Source organism: Erpetoichthys calabaricus, chromosome 13 (assembly GCF_900747795.2).
Source record: "Erpetoichthys calabaricus chromosome 13, fErpCal1.3, whole genome shotgun sequence".
NCBI lineage: Eukaryota > Metazoa > Chordata > Cladistia > Polypteriformes > Polypteridae > Erpetoichthys > Erpetoichthys calabaricus.
In genome coordinates, this window is record NC_041406.2 from 129,365,478 (window position 1) to 129,386,389 (window position 20,912).

At 39.6% G+C, this 20,912-nt stretch overlaps 1 protein-coding gene across 1 annotated transcript in view; it reads right to left on the reverse strand.

The window, feature by feature from the left end:
- Positions 1 to 20,535, reverse strand: part of lrrc69 (leucine rich repeat containing 69) — a 65,326-nt gene extending 44,791 nt beyond the window's left edge. The window contains exons 1-3 of the mRNA XM_028817785.2: positions 20,313 to 20,535; positions 9,445 to 9,571; positions 879 to 951 (exon numbers count right to left, since the gene is read on the reverse strand). Coding sequence (XP_028673618.1) covers positions 879 to 951; positions 9,445 to 9,571; positions 20,313 to 20,492 — 380 coding nt within the window. The 5' untranslated portion in view covers positions 20,493 to 20,535. The remainder of the gene's footprint in view (positions 1 to 878; positions 952 to 9,444; positions 9,572 to 20,312) is intronic.
- Positions 20,536 to 20,912: the final 377 nt, after the last annotated feature.

Consider the following 20,912-nt stretch of genomic DNA (forward strand, 5'->3'; position numbering starts at 1 on the left):
TCCCTCCTAATCCATTAACAGATGTGTTTGGTGTTCTTCCAGATGGGCTTAAAGTGGAGAAGGACACACAAACTGTAATTGCCTTTACTTCACTATTGGCACGTAGACTTAACTTGCTCAACTGGAAGAATCCTAACTCTCCCCTTTTAAGTCAATGGGTAACTGATGTTATACTGTATATTATTTGAAATTGAAAAAAATAAAATTCTCACTTAGAGGATCTGTGCAGAAATTTTTCCAAACCTGGCAGGATCTAATCAGTAACATTTTAGAATAAGCTTTTAAAGCACTGCGGAAGCAGATTCTCTTCCTATTCTTTTTTTTTTCTTTTTCTTCTCCATTTATCTATATTCACTTATTAATTTATCTATTTGCTTATTTCTTACTAGGTTTAAGTTTTATTCTGCTGCCCATGCTCTCTTTCTCATGGGTTGGGGTTGATTTGTTTTCAATCCTATTCTTGTAAAATTGATGTATTTGTATGGAATGTTGTGTGATTTCAATAAAAAAAATTTTTAAAAAGTGGCTTTCTTGACATGAGCTGTGGACCCGCTACACCACAAACATACTGCATATTTAAGAAAGGTCTATGCTGTACATACAGATTTACACATTTTAAACACTATATCAAGCATGTTATTCCCATAATTTAATTTTATTTATTAATTTATGTCTGTGCTGTAAGGCTGTAAGTATCCAAATATTCTAAAATAGAAATTATACATCCATCCATCCAGTTTCCAACCCGCTGAATCAGAACACAGGGTCACAGGGGTCTGCTGGAACCAATCCCAGCCAACACAGGGCACAAGGCAGGAACCAATCCCAGGCAGGGTGCCAACCCACCGCAAAATAGAAATTATTTACTTCCTAATTACCTTTCAATTTCTGGTGCAATAACTTGAATCATATTGTTGTTTAGATTCAGCAGGGCTAAGTTTGTCAGATTTTCTGGGAAAAAGAAAAGAGGAGAAAAATCATTTGATCTTATGCATATTGATGCCACAGTAAACAAAAGCAGGTCAGTTTTGAAAGATAATAGAAACAAGTGATACACGTCAGTCCACTCTTTAAATATATTATGCAAGTTACATAGATTGGTGACTTTACATTACCCTGTGGGAGAGTGCAGATGTAATCTGTGGTGGACCAGTCAACTGGATCATATCCTCTTCTCGATGTTGCCAAGGCAGGCTCCTAAACCTTTTCATATAGGGATGCACGATAATATCGGATTTATATCTGTATCGGCAGATAATTGGTTAAAATAATTTTATCGGCATCGGACCGATAACTAAATTGGACCGATAATTCGAACCGATATTGATGACACATTCACTGTGTTCCGGATGTGCCAGACATTTAGGCGACACTGGGCTACTGTGCGAAAATGTCTGTGGTGTGAAAGTTTTTCAAAGTGAGTGAGAGTGACATAAAATATGCCATTTGCAACACTTGTTCAACTTATGTTTTGCATGGAGGGACCAAAGTGCGAAATTTCAATACCACCAACTTAATTACACACTTGAAGACATGCCATCCTGACAAATATACAGAATTCCTCAGAGCAAAAGAGGAGAATCCTACGCCACCGCGCACAAAATGAAAAACTGCAGTTGCTCAACGTGTTGATCAGTTACTTGAAAAATCAAAGAAATTTGATAAAGATAACCCTAAAGCTCAAAGAATTAGTGCAAAAGTGATGGAATTTATTGCTCTGGACGATCAGCCATTTTCTGTTGTAGAAGATACGGGATTTCGAAGGTTGCTTGAGCATCTTAAGCCCCGTTACCAGATACCCAGTCGCCGTTATTTTTCTGACATAGCGCTTCCAGAGTTACATAAGATTGTGGAAAGTCATGTGCACACACTCCTTGCTGAAGATGTCACAGCCATAAGCTTTACCACTGATATATGGACATCTGATATGAGTGCTATTAGTATGCTTAGTTTAACTGCTCAGTGGATTGACCGCAAGTTTGAAGTGCAGAAAGCAATCTTGCACGTCCAAGAATGCTCCGGATCACACACGGGTGCTGCACTCTCTGTGGCGTTTAAAGAATGTTTGAAACATGGAAAATACCCAAAGAGAATGTTCATGTAGTATTATGAGACAATGCACGCAACGTTGCAAAGGCTATGGAGGAATGCGGGATCCCAAGTTTGCCATGTATGGCTCATACTTTACAGCTTGCCGTGAACTATCCCAGCGCAGCGTCTCAGATACAATAGCGATCGGCAGAAAAATAGTCGGTCACTTTAAGCATTCACAATTAGGCAACTCGCGTCTCAAAACTATACATAAACTGAACTTGGTATGTAGCTGAAAATGCTTCAGCAAGACATTTCGACTAGATGGAACAGCACATTCTATATGCTGCAAAGCTTGCTGGAGCAGAAAAGAGCCATTGGGGCTTATGCCTCCGATTTTGAGTTACCTGCAACTCTAGTGCCTAATCAGTGGGGTTTGATCAAGAACATAATCACACTCCTTGCTCCATTTAAACAACTGACAAAAGAAAATTGCCAGTCTAAAGCCTTGGCTTCTAACGTTATTCCCTCAGTTAATGCTTTAAAACGACTGTTGACTAAAAGCGCTCATATACTGACTTCGGAGTCAAAACCAGTAAAGGCGCTCTCTTGGAGGCTGTAAACAATCGTTTCATTGAGATTTACACAGAATCCATGTACTGTGCTGCCACTATTGTAGACCCGAGATACAAACACCGCTACTTCGATGCAGATATAAAATCACAGGCACTCAAAATGTTGCAAGCTCAGATGGAACTTGCATCGAACAAAATGCAAACAACTGAATCACAGATAGATGGTCCACAACAGAAAAGGGCCAATAGAAATGACGAGGTGGCATGCACGCTTTTCGAAGGTTCTATTCAATAAGGGCGCGCACAAAAAGGCGACCTTCAAAAGGGCGACCTCAATTGGGCGTGGAGAATAAAAGCGCACATAAATAAAAGTGATCTTCAAAAGGACGACCTCAATTGAGTGCCGAATAAATACGCGCGCAAATAAAGGAGCGCTTCAAAAGGATGACCTTCGGAGCGAATTAAATTAATTGTCCTTGATTATGCTAATAGACCGCATCTCGAATATCTACGTGGCGTTGCACATAATCTACAGCTTCAAGTGTAACTTATTTTCACCTTTTTATACATTCAGCGAAACGACGAAATATAAAGAGCTTTAGAAATAGTTCGTTAGAAGTAGTTCGTTAGAAGTTCATGCATTAATTAATTGGATGTTTTAATATTCTTGCTTTCACCTTTTTATACGTTCAATCATTGTCTTTATCTAATAAATTTTCTTTAATAATTTTGTTGCGTTTGCCTTTATTCGCTGCGCCCAATTGACGTCACCCTTTTGAAGCACTCCTTTATTTATGCGCGCAGTTATTCGGCGCTCAATTGAGGTCGTCCTTTTGAAGCTCGCCTTTATTTACGGGCGCCTTTATTCGGCGCTCAATTGAGGTCGCCCTTTTGAAGATCGCTTTTATTTATGTGCGCTTTTATTCGCCGCGCCCAATTGAGGTCGCCCTTTTGAAGGTCACCTTTATGTGCGCGCCCTTATTGACGGATACCCTTTTCGAAATGTACAATGAAATTCTTGAAGAAAACACATTGATACCTCAGGAAAACAGCCAGATGACAACAGAGGTGAGTAAAAAAAAAAAAAAAAAAGCTCTGTGGAGATCTTTACAACATTGTTTTAAGTAAATAACTAGGGCTGTCGGATCGAATATCACTATTCTAACATAATTCAAATGTATAAAAAATCTTGGAAGACAAGAAAGAAAAACGGCAATCGAATGTAAAAGAGCGGTTGTTGATTTTACCTGGCATTAACTTTGGCTTCATTTTACTTAAGACGTGCTGGACACTATTGTGGGATTTTACAGATCTGTTTTTGCACGTAACTTTTTAGGATCAGCCTATACGTGTTTCTAAATTGTTAACCCATATTGTTATTAGTCATTAGTTAAACGGTCGGCATCTTCTGTGTTAAACACACCCATTTAAAAAAAAATATATATATATGTATATTTTATATATATATATACAGTATATATTATATATATATATATATATATATATATATATATATATATATATATATATATATATATATATATATAGCATTTTTATTGTAGGTAGATCATTTCGACCTGGTCATTTTAAAAGTAGCTCGCAAGCCAATAAAGTGTGGGCACCCCTGATCTGCAGTGAAAAGCAAAAATATTAATAATAAAATGTTTCAAAAAACAGCAAATACAATACAGTCATGCATTCAATTCAAATGCCATTTACTTATTTTTATTGTAAGGATTCTAATCTTAATCTGACAGCCCTGGTAAAAGCCAAAATGCAGATATATCTTTTAGATATGAAAGATGACACAGAATATAATACTGTATACAGTATGTATGCAGGCTACTCAGCAGGTGCAGGGATTTCTTTCTGAAGCACCAATCCTGAGGAATGAAAATCCACTGAAATACTGGAACAACATCTGGAGTCGGTTTCCTACCATTGCTAAAGTAGCACGCAAGTTCCTGTCAGCCCCATGTACTAGCGTGGACAGTGAGAGATTATTCAGTTTGGCTTCTAATGTGATCAACGAAAAGAGAAACAGAATTTCCTGCGACAAGGCAGAGATGCTCTTGTTCGTTAAGAAAAATCTCCCCATCATGCTTAAAAAATAGAAAAGAATGGTAAGCCTCCAGAAAAAAAGTTATTTATTTCTTTACTGTTGTACGCTTTTCTGTTTTTTAAAATTATAGATTGGTTAGATTTATTCCATCAAAGAGAAAGAAAAAAAGTTATGTGGTATTTAATACTGCAGACTGTAAAACAAAGGGTCAGATAGCCAGCCAAATGTGGTTGAGCAGAAGCCATTTTAATGATTGTAAATAATCTGCAAAAGTTGTTATTCTTAAGTGGTACTGCTTATTTCATTGTCATTGTACATTGTACCATTTTTTTCAGTTTTCATTTTTTCGATTATTGTTGAATTTGTTGTATTTGTTCCATCAAAAAGAAAAAGAAAAGAGTTATTTAAAGCAACAATCTGCAAAACTGTTTCCCATATAACCAACAGGTAGCCAGCCAAATGTGGCAGATATCATTTGTTTTTAATGATTGAATGTGGTGTGCAAAATTGTTATACAAATAAATGTTCACTTTGTCTGTAATTCTTGTTCAGACAGATCAAGTCTCATTTTTCTCTGTATCTTATAAATATGTATATCGGCATCGGTAGATAAGTATATAGACATTATCGGATATCGGCATCGGCCCAAAATTCCCATATCAGTGCATCCCTACTTTTCAATTGGGGGATAATTGATAGATTGATTGCACTCCAGCTTGTATCTGTCTGGATTTCACCTAATAACGGTGTAAAATCAGAAGAGACCTGAAAGTCTTTCCATCTGTAGCCCTCTTGAGCCAGAAGGTGCAAAATGGACTCAAGCAAAAACAAAGAGGTATAATTCAAGGAATGACAACTAGGATGAACAGAAGAACTCACCTATTAGAAAACACTAATTTTCTAACTGGAAGGAACTTTAAACCAGTCATAAGATGATTAAACCATCTTTTAAAAACATATGCACCCTGACTCTCAAAAGAAGAAGAAAGAGAAACAAAAAGAAACTTGGGAGAATTGGAAATTGAACACTCACTGAAATTGTCTAGGGAATCCTAGAGAAATCTGGGATTTTTCCCAGGGGTACTCTGTGCACATTCTCCAAAATGACCTTCTAAAATTTTCTCACAAACTAACAAGATGTGAGCCATGCTTTCCATGAGGAGCTGAAAAGGTGAAATTCTCTTTTCTTTGTGGACCAGAAGCTGAAGCCCAGTCTGTCAAGCCAAAGCTGTGTACCAATAGTCTGACAAGGCTGAGAAGCGGCCATCACTTCAAGAAGGGAACTTCAGCATCCAAACTCTTGTGCCAGAATGAGTAACAGCCTGTCTCTATGAAGTGGCAAAAGACAGCAGAAGGCAAGCTGAGTAAACAGCAGCACAACACTGACAAGGCTCATGCAGCAAAGAGAAAGAGAGCACTCTAAAGCATAAAGAATCTTCCACTAGAACCCAGAGCAAAAACAAAGTACCAACTCCACACAACATTGTACATCATCCATAAAGACTTGTTATCATACTCTAAATACCAGTAAACAGCCAGCCAGCCTCTCTCTCTCTCTCTCTCTCTCTATATATATATATATATATATATGCATTTGGCATACTTCTGTAAATCTTGTGTTTATTAACAAGCCAGAGACATCCATCCTACAACAGAGAAAGGTAAGGTAAACAAAGTAGAAGCCTCACCAAATTATTTAATTAAGTACTGGGATTGCCAAAAGCAAATCTGATAATTAATTAACCAACCTAGACAGACAGATATCTGCAGGAAATGTATTTTTCCACATATCCACCAAGTCCGATTATGGTTCATTAGGGCATTTTCCATACAATTAAAATCACCTTCCACTAACCGAGTCTCCCCATTAATATAAGAATCCACTACCTTCCTCAAAAAATCAAAAAGACAAATCCTCACTCTCCCCCATTTGCGGGCTTTAGTCAGCACGAGGTCCTGATCTCCATCTTTAACTTGAACTACCAGCAGCTGTCCAACCAACACCTCACTAACATCCTAGAGCAGGACAACTTGAAGAGCTTTTTCCTCTAAATAGTCAAAAACTGTAGCCCTCTTTACACCCCACACTACAATTGTTTATGTTTTAAGCTCTCAATATGTAAGGACTGCATACAGAAGAAACAAAGGGAGCAATCAATAACTTACATAACACAAAGGAAAAAGAAAAGTGAAAATAAATCCATTATCACTGAAGCAGAGATTTACAAACCTTACTGATCATATTCTTTAACCTGACAAACTCCTTTTGGTCCATGCCCAGCTGCACTTCTTTGCACACAAGAAACGGCAGGACATCTGGGAAATGATCTTCTAGTTTGACACCCCTCCTGACTCAGTGAATTCTAAAAAATTCCTTATGCTAGCACTGTTACTGTATATCCACCTCTGAATGCGTACAATAATGAACACTCACTTCTCACTGAGGTATCAGTGTCACTGTCCTCACCCTCTTTGTTACCCACATTGCTGTTACTGCAACTTTTAAAAAGGTTGCTGTATTCTCTGGATGGCTCACTGGACACAAAGCTTTTCTTTGATGACTTTATATCTTTTGATTTGTTCTTTTGTTAATGACTTGGAACTTTGAAAGTCTCATCCCGTTCACTCACGCCTTCACTTCCACTCTCCACACTGAACACATCACTCATCTGCCTTTTAACAGTACGTGTTGAGCCTTGCTCTGGTAGGAAAGCGTCTGTAGTGGCCAGAACTTGTGCAGTTTTATCATTCACAGTGGAGACAACTAGAGCAAACGCTTCAATATTAGCATTCAATGTCATTTCCTGTTCCTCTACTTTCTTTATTTGCTGATCCTTCTACAGAATCCCATAGTGTATTATATTATTGGCCTCAGTTACCAAATCTTTGTCAACAAGAATCGCTCTCTTCACTGGAGCGACTTTAGACAATGAACTTGGGGGCACATCATGCACAGCACCAATTCCATCGAAAACACTTGTTGAACTCAGTCCCTTTATCTTCCATGCTGTCTACCTTGCTTTCATACTCAGTCCTACTGTTCCCATCGTTAGCACTGTAAGTATTCTCCTTGAGCAAAGACCCCACCAGCACTGAAGACTCAGTTTGCACTGCGCTGCCTTGTGTCCGGCTCTGCCAGAGTTAAAGTATTTCACCTAATCACGTGACAAATACTACATTGTCACTGCCATCTACCTTAAATCTGAGGGCTACATTGATGAGTTCGTCCATGTTATTTAATACCATAAATACTCGTCTCCTAAAGGAAACAGCATATTTGAATTCCTGCATTTTACAGCTGAGTGGTATCATAATCAAATCTGATATAATCTGCCCATAGCGTTACAGTTCATTCAACAAAATATTCTTTAAAAAAGGTGGAACATTTGAAACTATTACCTTCTTCACAGGCACTGGTGAGGCCTGAGCAGAAACTAATGCTCCATTAATATCAACAACTTCTTCTTGAAGCTTATTCATGACAAATTAATCATTTACAAAACCTGCCACTGATATATTCATTTTCAATGCAGACCGGTCATTTTTGTAACCAATCACTTTCCTACTGCTACCACACGCTTCAGCCAAAGCTGTGGGTCTACTGTACCAGGAACTTGGTACTATGATGGCAGGGAAAATTGTCAAACTTATGCAACAAGCCAAGCACTGTGCCTTTGCACACGGCCATGGCAAAAAGCTGCGACTTCTTATAAAAAATGAATAATAATTAATTATATGTTAAATCTGTAAGAATGAAACACTGAAAGAGTAAATAGAGAGAATAACAAACTTACAGAAGCACATCCACTCCAGCTGGCTCTCCACAACTCAAACAAGCCCACCCCAGACAGCACCAATCAAGCAACAAACAGAGAGCTAGCTAGCTAGTTAGGTAGCTAGATAATTACCGTAGATAGACATTTTTTGATCCTGGGGGTAAATTGATATTACAACTGTCCACTGAAGGGTAAAGATAAAAATAAATCAATATATCTATAGTATGTTTAAAATCAATAATGATAATTCTTTACATTTAAAGCACTTTTGTTGAGTGGGGAGCCATTTCAAAGCGTAATGTGTAGCATCCACCTGGGTGATGTGACGGCAGTCATTTTTGCGGCAGTACGCTCACCATGCCACACGTTGGCTGTTAAGTGGTGAAATGGTAAGAGAGATAGCCAACCGGAGACAGCGGATGATTAGGGGGCCAGAATGACTAGGCTGTGGAGGGCAATTTAGCCTGGACATCGGGATAGACCCTATTTTTTTTTATAAAGGATGCCCAAGGATTTTTGATGATCACAGAGAGTCAGAACCTCAGTTTTAGGTCTCATCTGGAGGATGGTGTCATTTTTACAGCACAGCGTCCCTGTCACTGCACTGGGGCATTGGGATCCACATTCAAGCCACAGGGGAAATGGCCTCACCAACACCTCTTCCAGTGGCAACCCAAGCTTTTTCTTGATGGTCTCCCATCCAACTACTGGCTGGGTCCAGACATGCTGAGCTTCAGGTGGATGATGTCTTCTGAAGTCCTACTACACTGGATATTAAACACAGCCTAGCCAGAGGATTTGCTACAAAATCTCACTACAGCCAATTGAAAAAGACTTTCAATAAAACACAGACATTCATTTTTTGTACATAACAAATATGACACTGCATTAGGGTAAGCAGGTTTAATAATTACATAGTTGGGAAATTAATTGTAGTAGGTGCTTAATTAAAGATATACTGTAAACTGCAACATTTTAACTCAATCAAAAAGTAGCTTACCATATAAACTGGGATGTATTTCTTGGATTCTATTTCCAAATAAGTGCAATTTTTTTAGAGCTTTAAGTTCTTTCAACACTTCTGGCACTTCTTCTAAGATGTTATTCCCAATGTTGAGCTCTGTCAGCTAGGAGGAAATGCACAGATTACATAGTAAATTAGTCAAAATGAAATGTACAGTTAAAATTATTATTTCAGGAAAGCAAACTGATTCAAAAGCTGGATGATGCCAGTTAGACAAAAGATTATTAGTAAACTGTCTAAATCTGATAACAAGAAAAAAAAACACATTATGACAGAATTAATCATACTCAGTCATTCAGTGTCCAACCCACTATATCCTAACACAGGGTCACAGGGGTCTGCTGGAGCCAATCCCAGCCAACACAGGGCACAGGGCACCTCCTGGGCAGGGTGCCAGCCCACCGCAGGGCACACCCACACACCAAGCACACACTAGGGACAATTTAGGATCGCCAATGCACCTAAACTACACGTCTTTGGACTGTGGGAGGAAACCCACGCAGACACGGGGAGAACAGGCAAACCCCACGCAGGGAGGACCCGGGAAGCAAACCCAGGTCTCCTTACTGTGAGGCAACAGCGTTACCACTGCACCACTGTGCCACCCAAATTAATACTACTACTATATTTTATTTATATAGCACCTTTCCTGTGCTCAAGATGCTCAATTGTATTCATCTTCAAACCTGAAGAGTTTTCTCCTTTTTCAAAGATAGTAGGACATGGCTATGCATACCATGGTCAAGAAGGAGTGAAATGACACAAGTCCTGCACAGGAGTGACACAGTTAATAAACTTTCTTTAAAATTGGGATTGTGTTTATTCTGCTTCATTGTACTTGAAACTAGTGACTCATGTCATGGTACCATAAGGATGCTCAAAACTCAAAACCTTTTTTTAATTAACATTACAGAAGACAAATCAATGATTAAGTAAATTAAGTCTGCTTGGCAATTGTTTAAAACTTTGCACAGTGTATTCGTGTGAATTGTCACTTTCTGATGCCCCTCAGTAGCTGGTGTATCCAGGGCCAGCTGTAGCCTTTTTGCTGCCCTAAACAAATCTGTAAATGGTACCCCTAAAAACCCTCTTGGCCAACTGTATGACCCTTTTTATGACATAAGGCTATTTTTGCCTTTGATAGTGTCGTTTGTATAACATGCTATTTGTAATCTTGTACTTTAAATGAAGTTTGAATTGATTTATATATTCACATTCAAGTATGTATTTTATGTGGACTATACAGTGCATCCGGAAAGTATTCACAGCACATCAGTTTTTACACATTTTGTTATGTTACAGCCTTATTCCAAAATGGATTAAATTCATTTTTTTCCTCAGAATTCTACACACAACACCCCATAATGACAACGTGATAAAAGTTTACTTGAGGTTTTTGCAAATTTATTAAAAATGAAAAAACTGAGAAATCACATGTACATAAGTATTCACAGCCTTTGCTCAATACTTTGTCGATGCACCTTTGGCAGCAATTACAGCCTCAAGTCTTGTTGAATATGATGCCATAAGCTTGGCACGCCTATCCTTGGCCAGTTTCGCCCATTTCCCTTTGCAGCACCTTTCAAGCTTCATCAGGTTGGATGGGAAGCGTCGGTGCACAGTCATTTTAAGATCTCTCCAGAGATGTTCAATCGGATTCAAGTCTGGGCTCTGGCTGGGCCACTCAAGGACATTCACAGAGTTGTCCTGAAGCCACTCCTTTGATATCTTGGCTGTGTGCTTAGGGTTGTTGTCCTGCTGAAAGATGAACCGTCGCCCCAGTCTGAGGTCAAGAGCGCTCTGGAGCAGGTTTTCATCCAGGATGTCTCCGTACATTGCTGCAGTCATCTTTCCCTTTATCCTGACTAGTCTCCCATTTCCTGCCACTGAAAAACATCCCCACAGCATGATGCTGCCACCACCATGCTTCACTGTAGGGATGGTATTGGCCTGGTGATGAGAGGTGCCTGGTTTCCTCCAAACGTGACGCCTGGCATTCACACCAAAGAGTTCAATCTTTGTCTCATCAGACCAGAGAATTTTCTTTCTCATGGTCTGAGAGTCCTTCAGGTGCCTTTTGGCAAACTCCAGGCGGGCTGCCATGTGCCTTTTACTAAGGAGTGGCTTCCGTCTGGCCACTCTACCATATAGGCCTGATTGGTGGATTGCTGCAGAGATGGTTGTTCTTCTGGAAGGTTCTCCTCTCTCCACAGAGGACCTCTGGAGCTCTGACAGAGTGACCATCGGGTTCTTGGTCACCTCCCTGACTAAGGCCCTTCTCCCCCGATCGCTCAGTTTAGATGGCTGGCCAGCTCTAGGAAGAGTACTGGTGGTTTCAAACTTCTTCCACTTACGGATGATGGAGGCCACCGTGCTCATTGGGACCTTCAAAGCAGCAGAAACTTTTCTGTAACCTTCCCCAGATTTGTGCCTCGAGACAATCCTGTCTCGGAGGTGTACAGACAATTCCTTTGACTTCATGCTTGGTTTGTGCTCTGACATGAACTGTCAACTGTGGGACCTTATATAGACAGGTGTGTGCATTTCCAAATCATGTCCGATCAACTGAATTTACCACAGGTGGACTCCAATTAAGCTGCAGAAACATCTCAAGGATGATCAGGGGAAACAGGATGCACCTGATCTCAATTTTGAGCTTCATGGCAAAGGCTGTGAATACTTATGTACATGTGCTTTCTCAATTTATTTATTTATTTTTAATAAATCTGCACAAATCTCAAGTAAACTTTTTTCATGTTGTCATTATGGGGTGTTGTGTGTAGAATTCTGAGGAAAAAAATGAATTGAATCCATTTTGGAATAAGGCTATAACATAACAAAATGTGGAAAAAGTGATGCGCTGTGAATACTTTCAGGATACACTGTAAGTATGCATTTGTTTTGATGAATTTTGCAATTCTTTGAAAAATGATGTCAAAGAAAATAAGCAGTTGACTACAAATATTAGGCAAATGAAGTGTGGCAAACAGCTGGGGCACTTTGCCAGCCGGGACGCTCCAACAATGGAAGGACCAGGGGAGACAGCTTTTTTCGGGACATTTTCTCCCCCAGATCGATAGAGGGCAGTCCCCTTGGCTTACAGCAGGGCCATGGGTTTGAGGCATGGAAGCTCAACCCTGCTGAGGCCCGGGGACCCTGGATGTGCTGCTAGAAGAAGGTCGTTGGACACCTGGAGTCCTTCCGGGTGTCCTATAAAAGGGGCAACTCATCATTACTCAACAGCTAGAGTCAGGAGGAAGAATGACAAAGCCTGTATGGAGGACTGGAGGCAAAGGGACTGCTGTAATTGTTAGCTTTCTACGTACTGTGCTGAGAAGTGGGAAGCAATAGAAAAGCGCATCCCCACAGAGGAATAAGACATGTACTGTGTGCTGAACTTGCGGCCTGCCTCTCTGTGTCGCATTAGGGCAGCTGTACGTGCCTGGGGCTTCACAGAATGTTTATTTGACTTAGTATTTTGGAACCAAGTACATTTTACTTACAAAATGTGTATTCATTACTATATCCAGAGCAGGGTCACGGGGTAGCTGAGGCTACCCCAATAATCACTGGATGAAAGGCAGAAACAAACGTGGACAGGGTGCCAGCCCAAAACAGCACTGCTAATCCATCTAAACTGCATGTCTTTGGACTGTGGGAGGAAACTGGAGAACCTGGAGGAAACTCATCCAGACAAAGAGAGGTCACGCAAACTCCATACTGGAAGTGCCCAGGATGTAAACCCATGTCTCCTTGGTGCAGGATAGCAGCACTACCAATGCTTGCAGCTAATGATAATCTAATAATAATAATAATAATATTTTATTCATATAGTTTCCCGGAGTCTCATAAAGAACAAAAAAAGTAAAATACTAAATTCAATACTAAAAGAAAAGCCTATCAAATAACATCACTTGTGACATAACACACAAATAAATTATACTGAGCAACTGGACAGAAAGGAAGACTGAAAGAGGAGGCAGAATGTCAAGTTAAGTTAAAGGCCTTCCTGATCTAAATAGTTTTAAGTTGTATCTTAAAAGAATGAATTGGAGTCAGCTGATCTATTTAATTTAGGGAGGTCATTCCAAAGTCTGGGCGCTGCACAGCTGAAGGCCCTGTCACCCATAGAGTGCAGGTTAGTGTTGGGCACAACAAGACTGAAAGAATCAGAGGACCTTAGTGGGCAAACAGAAGCATAGTAATGGAGGAGGTCACTGATGCAGTCCGTGTGAGGCCATTTAAAGCTTGGTAGGTTATTAATAGGCAAATTAAGGCAAATATTTTAGAAGTAGGATCGCAAGTTGCGAGGGGAGAGGCACGGGATGGGGTGTTGCCAATCACTCGGTGCTAAAGCTAATAGCGGGGACGAGGCGGAGCGGAGTTCACAAGCAAAGAGTATGAGGAGGTGGGCTTTCGAGAGGGGGGTGTACATGGTAATAGCGGGGGCGAAGCAGTTTAATTAAAGTAGCAAGGAGTAAGGAGAGGTGGGCAGGCGAGAGGAGGCTGTACATGCTAATAGCGGGAGCGAAGCGGCACTTCACAAGCAAAGAGGATGTGCAGATGGGCGGGCGAGAGGAGGACTGATAAAATAAAAAAAATAAAAGCCTATCAGATATCAGAAAAAGGACGTCAGGAAGTGACGTCTCTGTTCTCAGTGCAGTCTGTGTAGTGCTGCTTAGCTTATGTCGAGAATAAAGTTGACATTTCCATTTTATTCTCGCCGTTTATCTCGAGATTAAAGTCGACATGTTCACTTTATTTGTGTAGTTTGTCATTAAAGTAGAACATCGTAAACTAAACTTTATCTTAAAATGAATATTTAATTTACTAGATTTTCTCAAACCCTGTCATAAATTATGTAGCGCATGAAATGCTTTGTGTTATCATGTGGTAATTGGTCATGTGGAGAAAGAAAAAGGAAGGACAGGAATTGGGTTTTTGGTACATCAGATAGAGACAGCACGCATGCAATAAAGAAAGCCTGTTCAGAAGAACATCCATTGAATTCTGTGTTCGTCTCTCCGACCACCAGATCGCGAACCCAACATTTACACAATTTTTAAGTTAAACCTGTGCGATACCCATTCATACATCCAGTTTGTTGGAGCCTCGTCACACCTGCCATAAAGTTCTCTACACTGAACGTACACCTGGGGACCCCATACTGCGAGAGAGCAGCACTACTGCCACACTACCGTGCATGTTTAATACCTGCTTTAATGCATTTCACCATGAAAATGTTATCAAGTATGTATCTTAGCATTGTAAATGTTCAGAGAGCAGGATTGTCATGAAGTGACTGTATTCTGTGCGGTGATCCCTCCAGGTGCCTCCTCAGTGCAAGAGGAAATCCGTTTAAGAAGCGCGTAGTGATTAACAACTCGGTCGGGGAACACTTAACACAAAGCATTTAATGTACTACAATACCTTATGACGGGGTTTGAGAAAATCTAGTAAATTAAACATTGATTTTAAGATGAAGTTTAGTTTACAACATTCTACTTTAATGACAAAATAAACTATAAGAATAAAGTGGAAATGCCGAGAATAAAGTCAACATGTCGACTTTATTCTCGACATATAGTTTTTTTTTCTTCAATGTGCCGGTATTTTTTTTTCATTCACCGTGGCCCTTCCGTAGTTTTGTTAAAGTGACCCATCTGCCATTCCTTTTTTGTTCATATATTGCCCTGCCGTAGTGCAAGTGTGCATTGAATATCCAACAGACTCTCACTTTCCCACTCAAAAGTCTTATTCATAGGTACTTTTAATTTTTTCCAAACGTTTTACCAACATGAGCAAAAAAGGTTCAGAAAACAACATTGCTCAGTTATTTCAGAAAAGAGACGCCACGAACTAATCAAGGTGCAGCGTCAACTCCTCATGTGGCAATTTCAGACAAAGACATTGCAGAAGCTGGTCCATCGGGGGAAATCTCTTCAGCACACACTCTGCCAATTGATAAATCTAAGCACCGCTTATCCGGCATAAACAAACAATGGTTTAAAGATTTTGATTGGCTAATGGTCAAAGAAAATGGCATGTGGTGCTTACTGTGCATGAAATATTCAAAGCAAACACCCTCCAAGGTGGGAGTTACATTGGGTAAACGTGCCATGCACAAGAATTCGAAAAGAAAGCTTGCTGGACCATGAAAAAAGTAAAACACACATTGAGTCTTCTACTGACCTTTTAGGAAAGCGTGTACTAGAGCAAACTGGAATCGGTCAAACTGAAAGATCTGTATTCTGTATCTGTGTTAAATAACTTACAGAGAGATGCCTTTGTGGGAGCTTTAAGATCCATGTATTGGTTGGCAAAAAATGAGTTGCCACATACAATGTTGTTTGAAAAGCTGTTCGAACACTGTAAAGAAATGGGTTGTTCCTTTTCTAGGAAGAAAAGAATAATAAATATTTAACTGAAGACACCTTCTGCATATGCAAGTTGGCTCTGAAGAATATTTAATTTTTTTCATTGTTTTCACTTTTCTTCCCAACAGCGACAATACTAGTGCCTCTTGGTTTATGTCATAACAATTGTTATTTAAAATTTTTGTTAGGGTTGCAGGATCCTGAATTGGATACTTCTTAAATTTAATAAAAAATATTCTGGCACAAGTGTCAAACCTTAAAAAAGGAAGTCATATTGAGCATTGGAAAATAATTAATAATAATTAACTAATAAAACAGTGCACATTTCATTTTTCCCACCACCAAATTTCCCTGTCCCGCCCCACCCGGCTACTTTTTCATGCCACCCAGCTGGAAAAAATTTCTGGGGAGAACACTGCCCCTTACTCATGAACAAGACCCCGGTATACTTAAACTCTTCAACTTGAGGAAGCAGCTCACCTCCCACTCATTGAGGACAGTCCACTTTTTTCCTTCTTTACAAGTGTAAAATTACAAAGTGCAAATCACCATTCAAAACCGTTTTCTTGCTCACTTAATCATTTTTACAAACTTAAAATTTCCTTGAAGCCCATATATGTGTGTGTGTGTAGTACTGTATACACATATATCCTTATGTGTATGCAAACCACACAAATGACTGCTGCATTGGACGAAAGGGTCTGTAATTTTCAATAATTTAAAAAATGATTCATGTTAATGCTAATACAGAATAATAATAATAACAGTAGTATAAAAAAGTTATACATAATATTAAATATGCAATTGGAGAAATGCCAAGTTTGAAAAGCATTTGATGATCAGTTCATTGATTAAGCAGAACTCCTGCCTTGAGGTCTTTTTATATAAACCGTTTTTCTAAATCCACTAGAAAGACAATACACTATACTTGCAAAATAAAGGAAGAAACGTAAAGACAAGTACTGTATATGTATGTATCCAAAATCTACATCAACCCAATGCTGAAATAAAGATGGAAAATGATGTATGTAAAAGGGAAACAGTGCTAAAACAATAGTAAAACCACAAACCTGCAACCAAAGAAAGTAAAGAAAGAAGAATACTTAGTGTAAACAGTGCTGTGCATCCTAGGATTTGAAAAGCCACCAGTAAAGTGCTTCTGTAGCTTGTCAGATGTTGAGACCAAACACTGCTAGAAGGCAAAACCAATTTAAAACAATATTATTGGGTTAATGGGAGTCAGACAGTTGTACTGAGTCTATGTTTTTCAAGTAAGGTTCTGTATTGTTTAGAAAATGGTGCCCAGCACCTCCCTGGGTGCATCACTTAGCAAGCTAATTTTAAAACTATTTTTAGAGGACACTGTGGGTGCTAATTAAGCAAACATTTTGTGAGATCGGACTCAGTGGTACAGAAGCTGATAAAAGTTCTATAAAAAATTTGTCATTAGCTCTGCTGTGTAAATTGCCAAAGTCCTGAAACACTGGCGGGTTCTAATGGCTTAGTTCATTAAGCCACGATGGAGCTGGCACTGCACAGTGTACATCTATGTACTGTAAAAAGGCATCCCATCCAGGGTGAGTTTGTGCCTTAGGAGTGATGTTACTGACATATAATGTGACCCTGTGAAAAATGTAAATTGGGCTGGTGATAGGTTATTTGCACCCTATTTTGCAAATGTTTGGTAGCTAACCCCTGCGGCTGGGTCTCTTCAAACCCCCCCCCCCCAACCCCCTTATGATCTGTGCCCTAGGTGAATTCCTAATTCGCCTTAATGGTGGCGCTGGCCCTGGGTAAATGGACGGGTGGATGGCCAGATGTCTAGATTATGTGCACATGTAAACAGACATATACACCCAGCTACACACATCTATATATATAAAAATGGAATGGGTGGGTCGTCGGGTGGGCCTTTTTTTCATTCCGTCGTTTTTTCGACGTTTTGAAAATGTAGAATGATTATTTGATTTTTTTGTTTTTATTTGATCGTGTCTATGTAGCCGCCGTCGTAATAAAGTATCGCTAAAATCGTCATTTATTGTAATTTATTTTTGACGTATAACGTCGCCGTCGTCGAGGTCAGTGATACCACTGCAAAAAATCTGCTTACGGTTGAAAGACACGCCCTACTCACTGGACAGTTAAAAACACCAATCAAACTAACGATGACATCAAGTATTACCCAATCAAAAGTAGGAAAGGAGGCATCTTCATAAAATGCGTGTGGGATGATTTGCATGAGACGCTGCTTTAAAAAAAAAATTATAAAAAAAATACGGGATAAATCCCGTCCAGTATTGATTCAAAACGGGACGCGCAATTTAATTCTCAAACGCGGCACGATTCCGTATTTTAAAGGACGGGTGGCAACCCTACAGTGCCAGGTAACCACCCATACAATCACATTGTGATTCAGACTAGGAATGCAATGAATGTAATTACTCCGATCTACATACAAGGCGAAAGTCTTGCAACATTCAAAGATGATGGTTTGGGATAAGTACACCATACAACATAAAAGAGCTTATGAAGCCTTGAACCGAAAAAAGCAACATCTCAGAGATCGTAAAAAAAAAAATAGGAGCTAATGTCGTTTTACTCGCTGTAGATTTTAGTCAAACATTACCAGTTATTTCACGAGGGAGACCAGCACATCAACTCAACGCGTGTTTAAAATCCATGCTTCTCCCACGCTCGGTTATATGTCGCGTGTTCTCGGGTAGGTGCACCAAAAAATTTATACATTTAAGCATGTAATGGGCAAACAAAAAATGAGGTATACCCGAAGGCACAGCAGTAGTACTTAATGTAACTTTACTTCTTAAATGTTAATGTTTTACTGTTTAATAATTTATACGCTTCTTATATGTTGTTCAAATTCTTTTATCAAAATACCAGTGACAGCGCAATGCACGATAACATGGAGTGAATACACCATACGCATCCGCCCACGGCTGCCCTGCTGTGCGCAGATAGGACTTCATTGTACAATAAAATAAAATAAAGATAAAAAGACTAAAACAATCATCACCCATAAAGCGGATAGTAGACGTGACGTACTATATGTGTACCACATTTCAAGTGTATAGGTGCAACGGTTTGCGAGCTACAGGTCATTTAAAATCCTGGACAGACACACAAATTGCCACGGTAGCAAATTACAGAAGAACATTTTACTGTTTAATAATTTATATTTATATGAAACGAGCTGTATATACCCGGCGTTGCCCGGGGCAGAAGTAACCTAATCGGTCAAACACTTACATATATACCAAAGTAAACCTAATCGGTCAAACAGTTACATATATAAAAAAAGCGAACCTAATCGGATAAACAGCTTCATATATACAGAAGCGAACCTAATCGGACAAACAGCTAATCTATATACATAAGCAAACCTAATTGGTCAAACAGTTACATAAATACAAAAGCAAACCTAATCGATCAAACAGCTTTATATATACAGAAGCGAACCTAATTGGTCAAACAGTTATGCATGTGCAGAATGATTTTACAAACATTATGCGTGTTAACAATCATTAAAAAGAAAAGATTGAGGAACTGTTCTTCTATATGTGATGAAGCTGGATGACCGATTAGGTTTACTTTGGTATATATGTAAGTGTTTGACCGATTAGGTTACTTCTGCCCCGGGCAACGCCGGGTATATACAGCTCGTTTATGTATAAACTCGACTGTGGAAAATTCACTTATGTGGAGATCAGTTTTACAGCCCTCTGTAAGGCCACTAAAAGGGAGCTTCTGGTCAGCGTTGGCTCCAGCCCTTTGGTTTAATTCCAAGCCCTGAGACCAGGCAGTGGGCAGTCTGTGTGAAGTTTGCACGAATCTCTGCAAGTCTTCCAGTTTACAGTTAGTTGGACTGATGCTCCATCCGGCTCTGCCTCGACCGCAGTGTTAGAGGAACAGGCTGCAGCACCTGCTATCCTGAACTAGTTTAACGTTTCCATAATGGACGGACGGTACATATTGCGATGCTTCGTCCTCTGTCTTCATTCTTGCGTTTTCATTTTTTTCTTACCGTAAAGCGGAGACGACACTTGAAAGGATAACCACGCGGGGGCCTACTGACCACATTCACAGGAGACATTTAAGAACATAAGGTAAAACTTATATCTTTAGACTTTTAAAGAAAAATCAGTCAGGAAATACAGAAGTCATCGCAGCTTGGCATTTAAATTTATTTTAAATTAGCATGTTTTGTTTTGGGGCAACTGTACTTTTTTTTTTTTTGGAAATGGTGCTTTTCGTAGCGATGGCATTTACTTCCGATACTTTTTTTTTAGCAAGTCGTTTTTCTGCTTATTGGCTCTTACACGTGGCAAAAATTATAAGGCTGCGAAAACACCAATTAAGAAAACACTCGATATTCTCCGGACACGCCGTTCATTGTGCCTGTACGCTTAATAAACAGATCAGCTGATTGATTAGCAAGCAAATCAAACTCACATTGTTCAGGGCCTTCATTTCCACGGGTAACGTCGCTATATTGTTATTTTTCAGCTGTAGACTTAACAGAGAAGTTAGTTTCTCAAGCGACACGGGGACTTGTTTTAGCTTCTTCCCATTTAAGTTCAAGGATTTTGCATTTCCGCGTATCGCCCTCAGGACGAGGACAGAGTCGGCCATGCCTGCGAAACAGAAGCGTCCTTCGCCGGCAGGTCTCCGTGGCAACGCGACGCTCTTTCGTGAGCTACTCTCCATTGAGCTCTGCTGGGTTTCTTCAAAGAGCGTCTCGTTGTCATGGAGGTTTGCTGACCGATTTTTCTCTATTAAAGTCATTCTCTAACCCGAGACGTGATTTTTTTTTTACAGTATGTCTAGCTTTGTAGTACGTTGTGATTCAACACGTGATGAATAGTGGCAATTCTGATGGTATTATATACAGTACAATATCTACTTTTCCTTTGTACTCCAACTACAGAATCAACCTGGATTCAGTTTTTTGATTGTATTCTGTAAACTTGTCCCAGAGGCACTCTTTGATGAGCTTTGCCTAGAGAGCTGTATGTCAAAAAGTGCATTTTTTCTGGTGAAGAATTAAGGGGC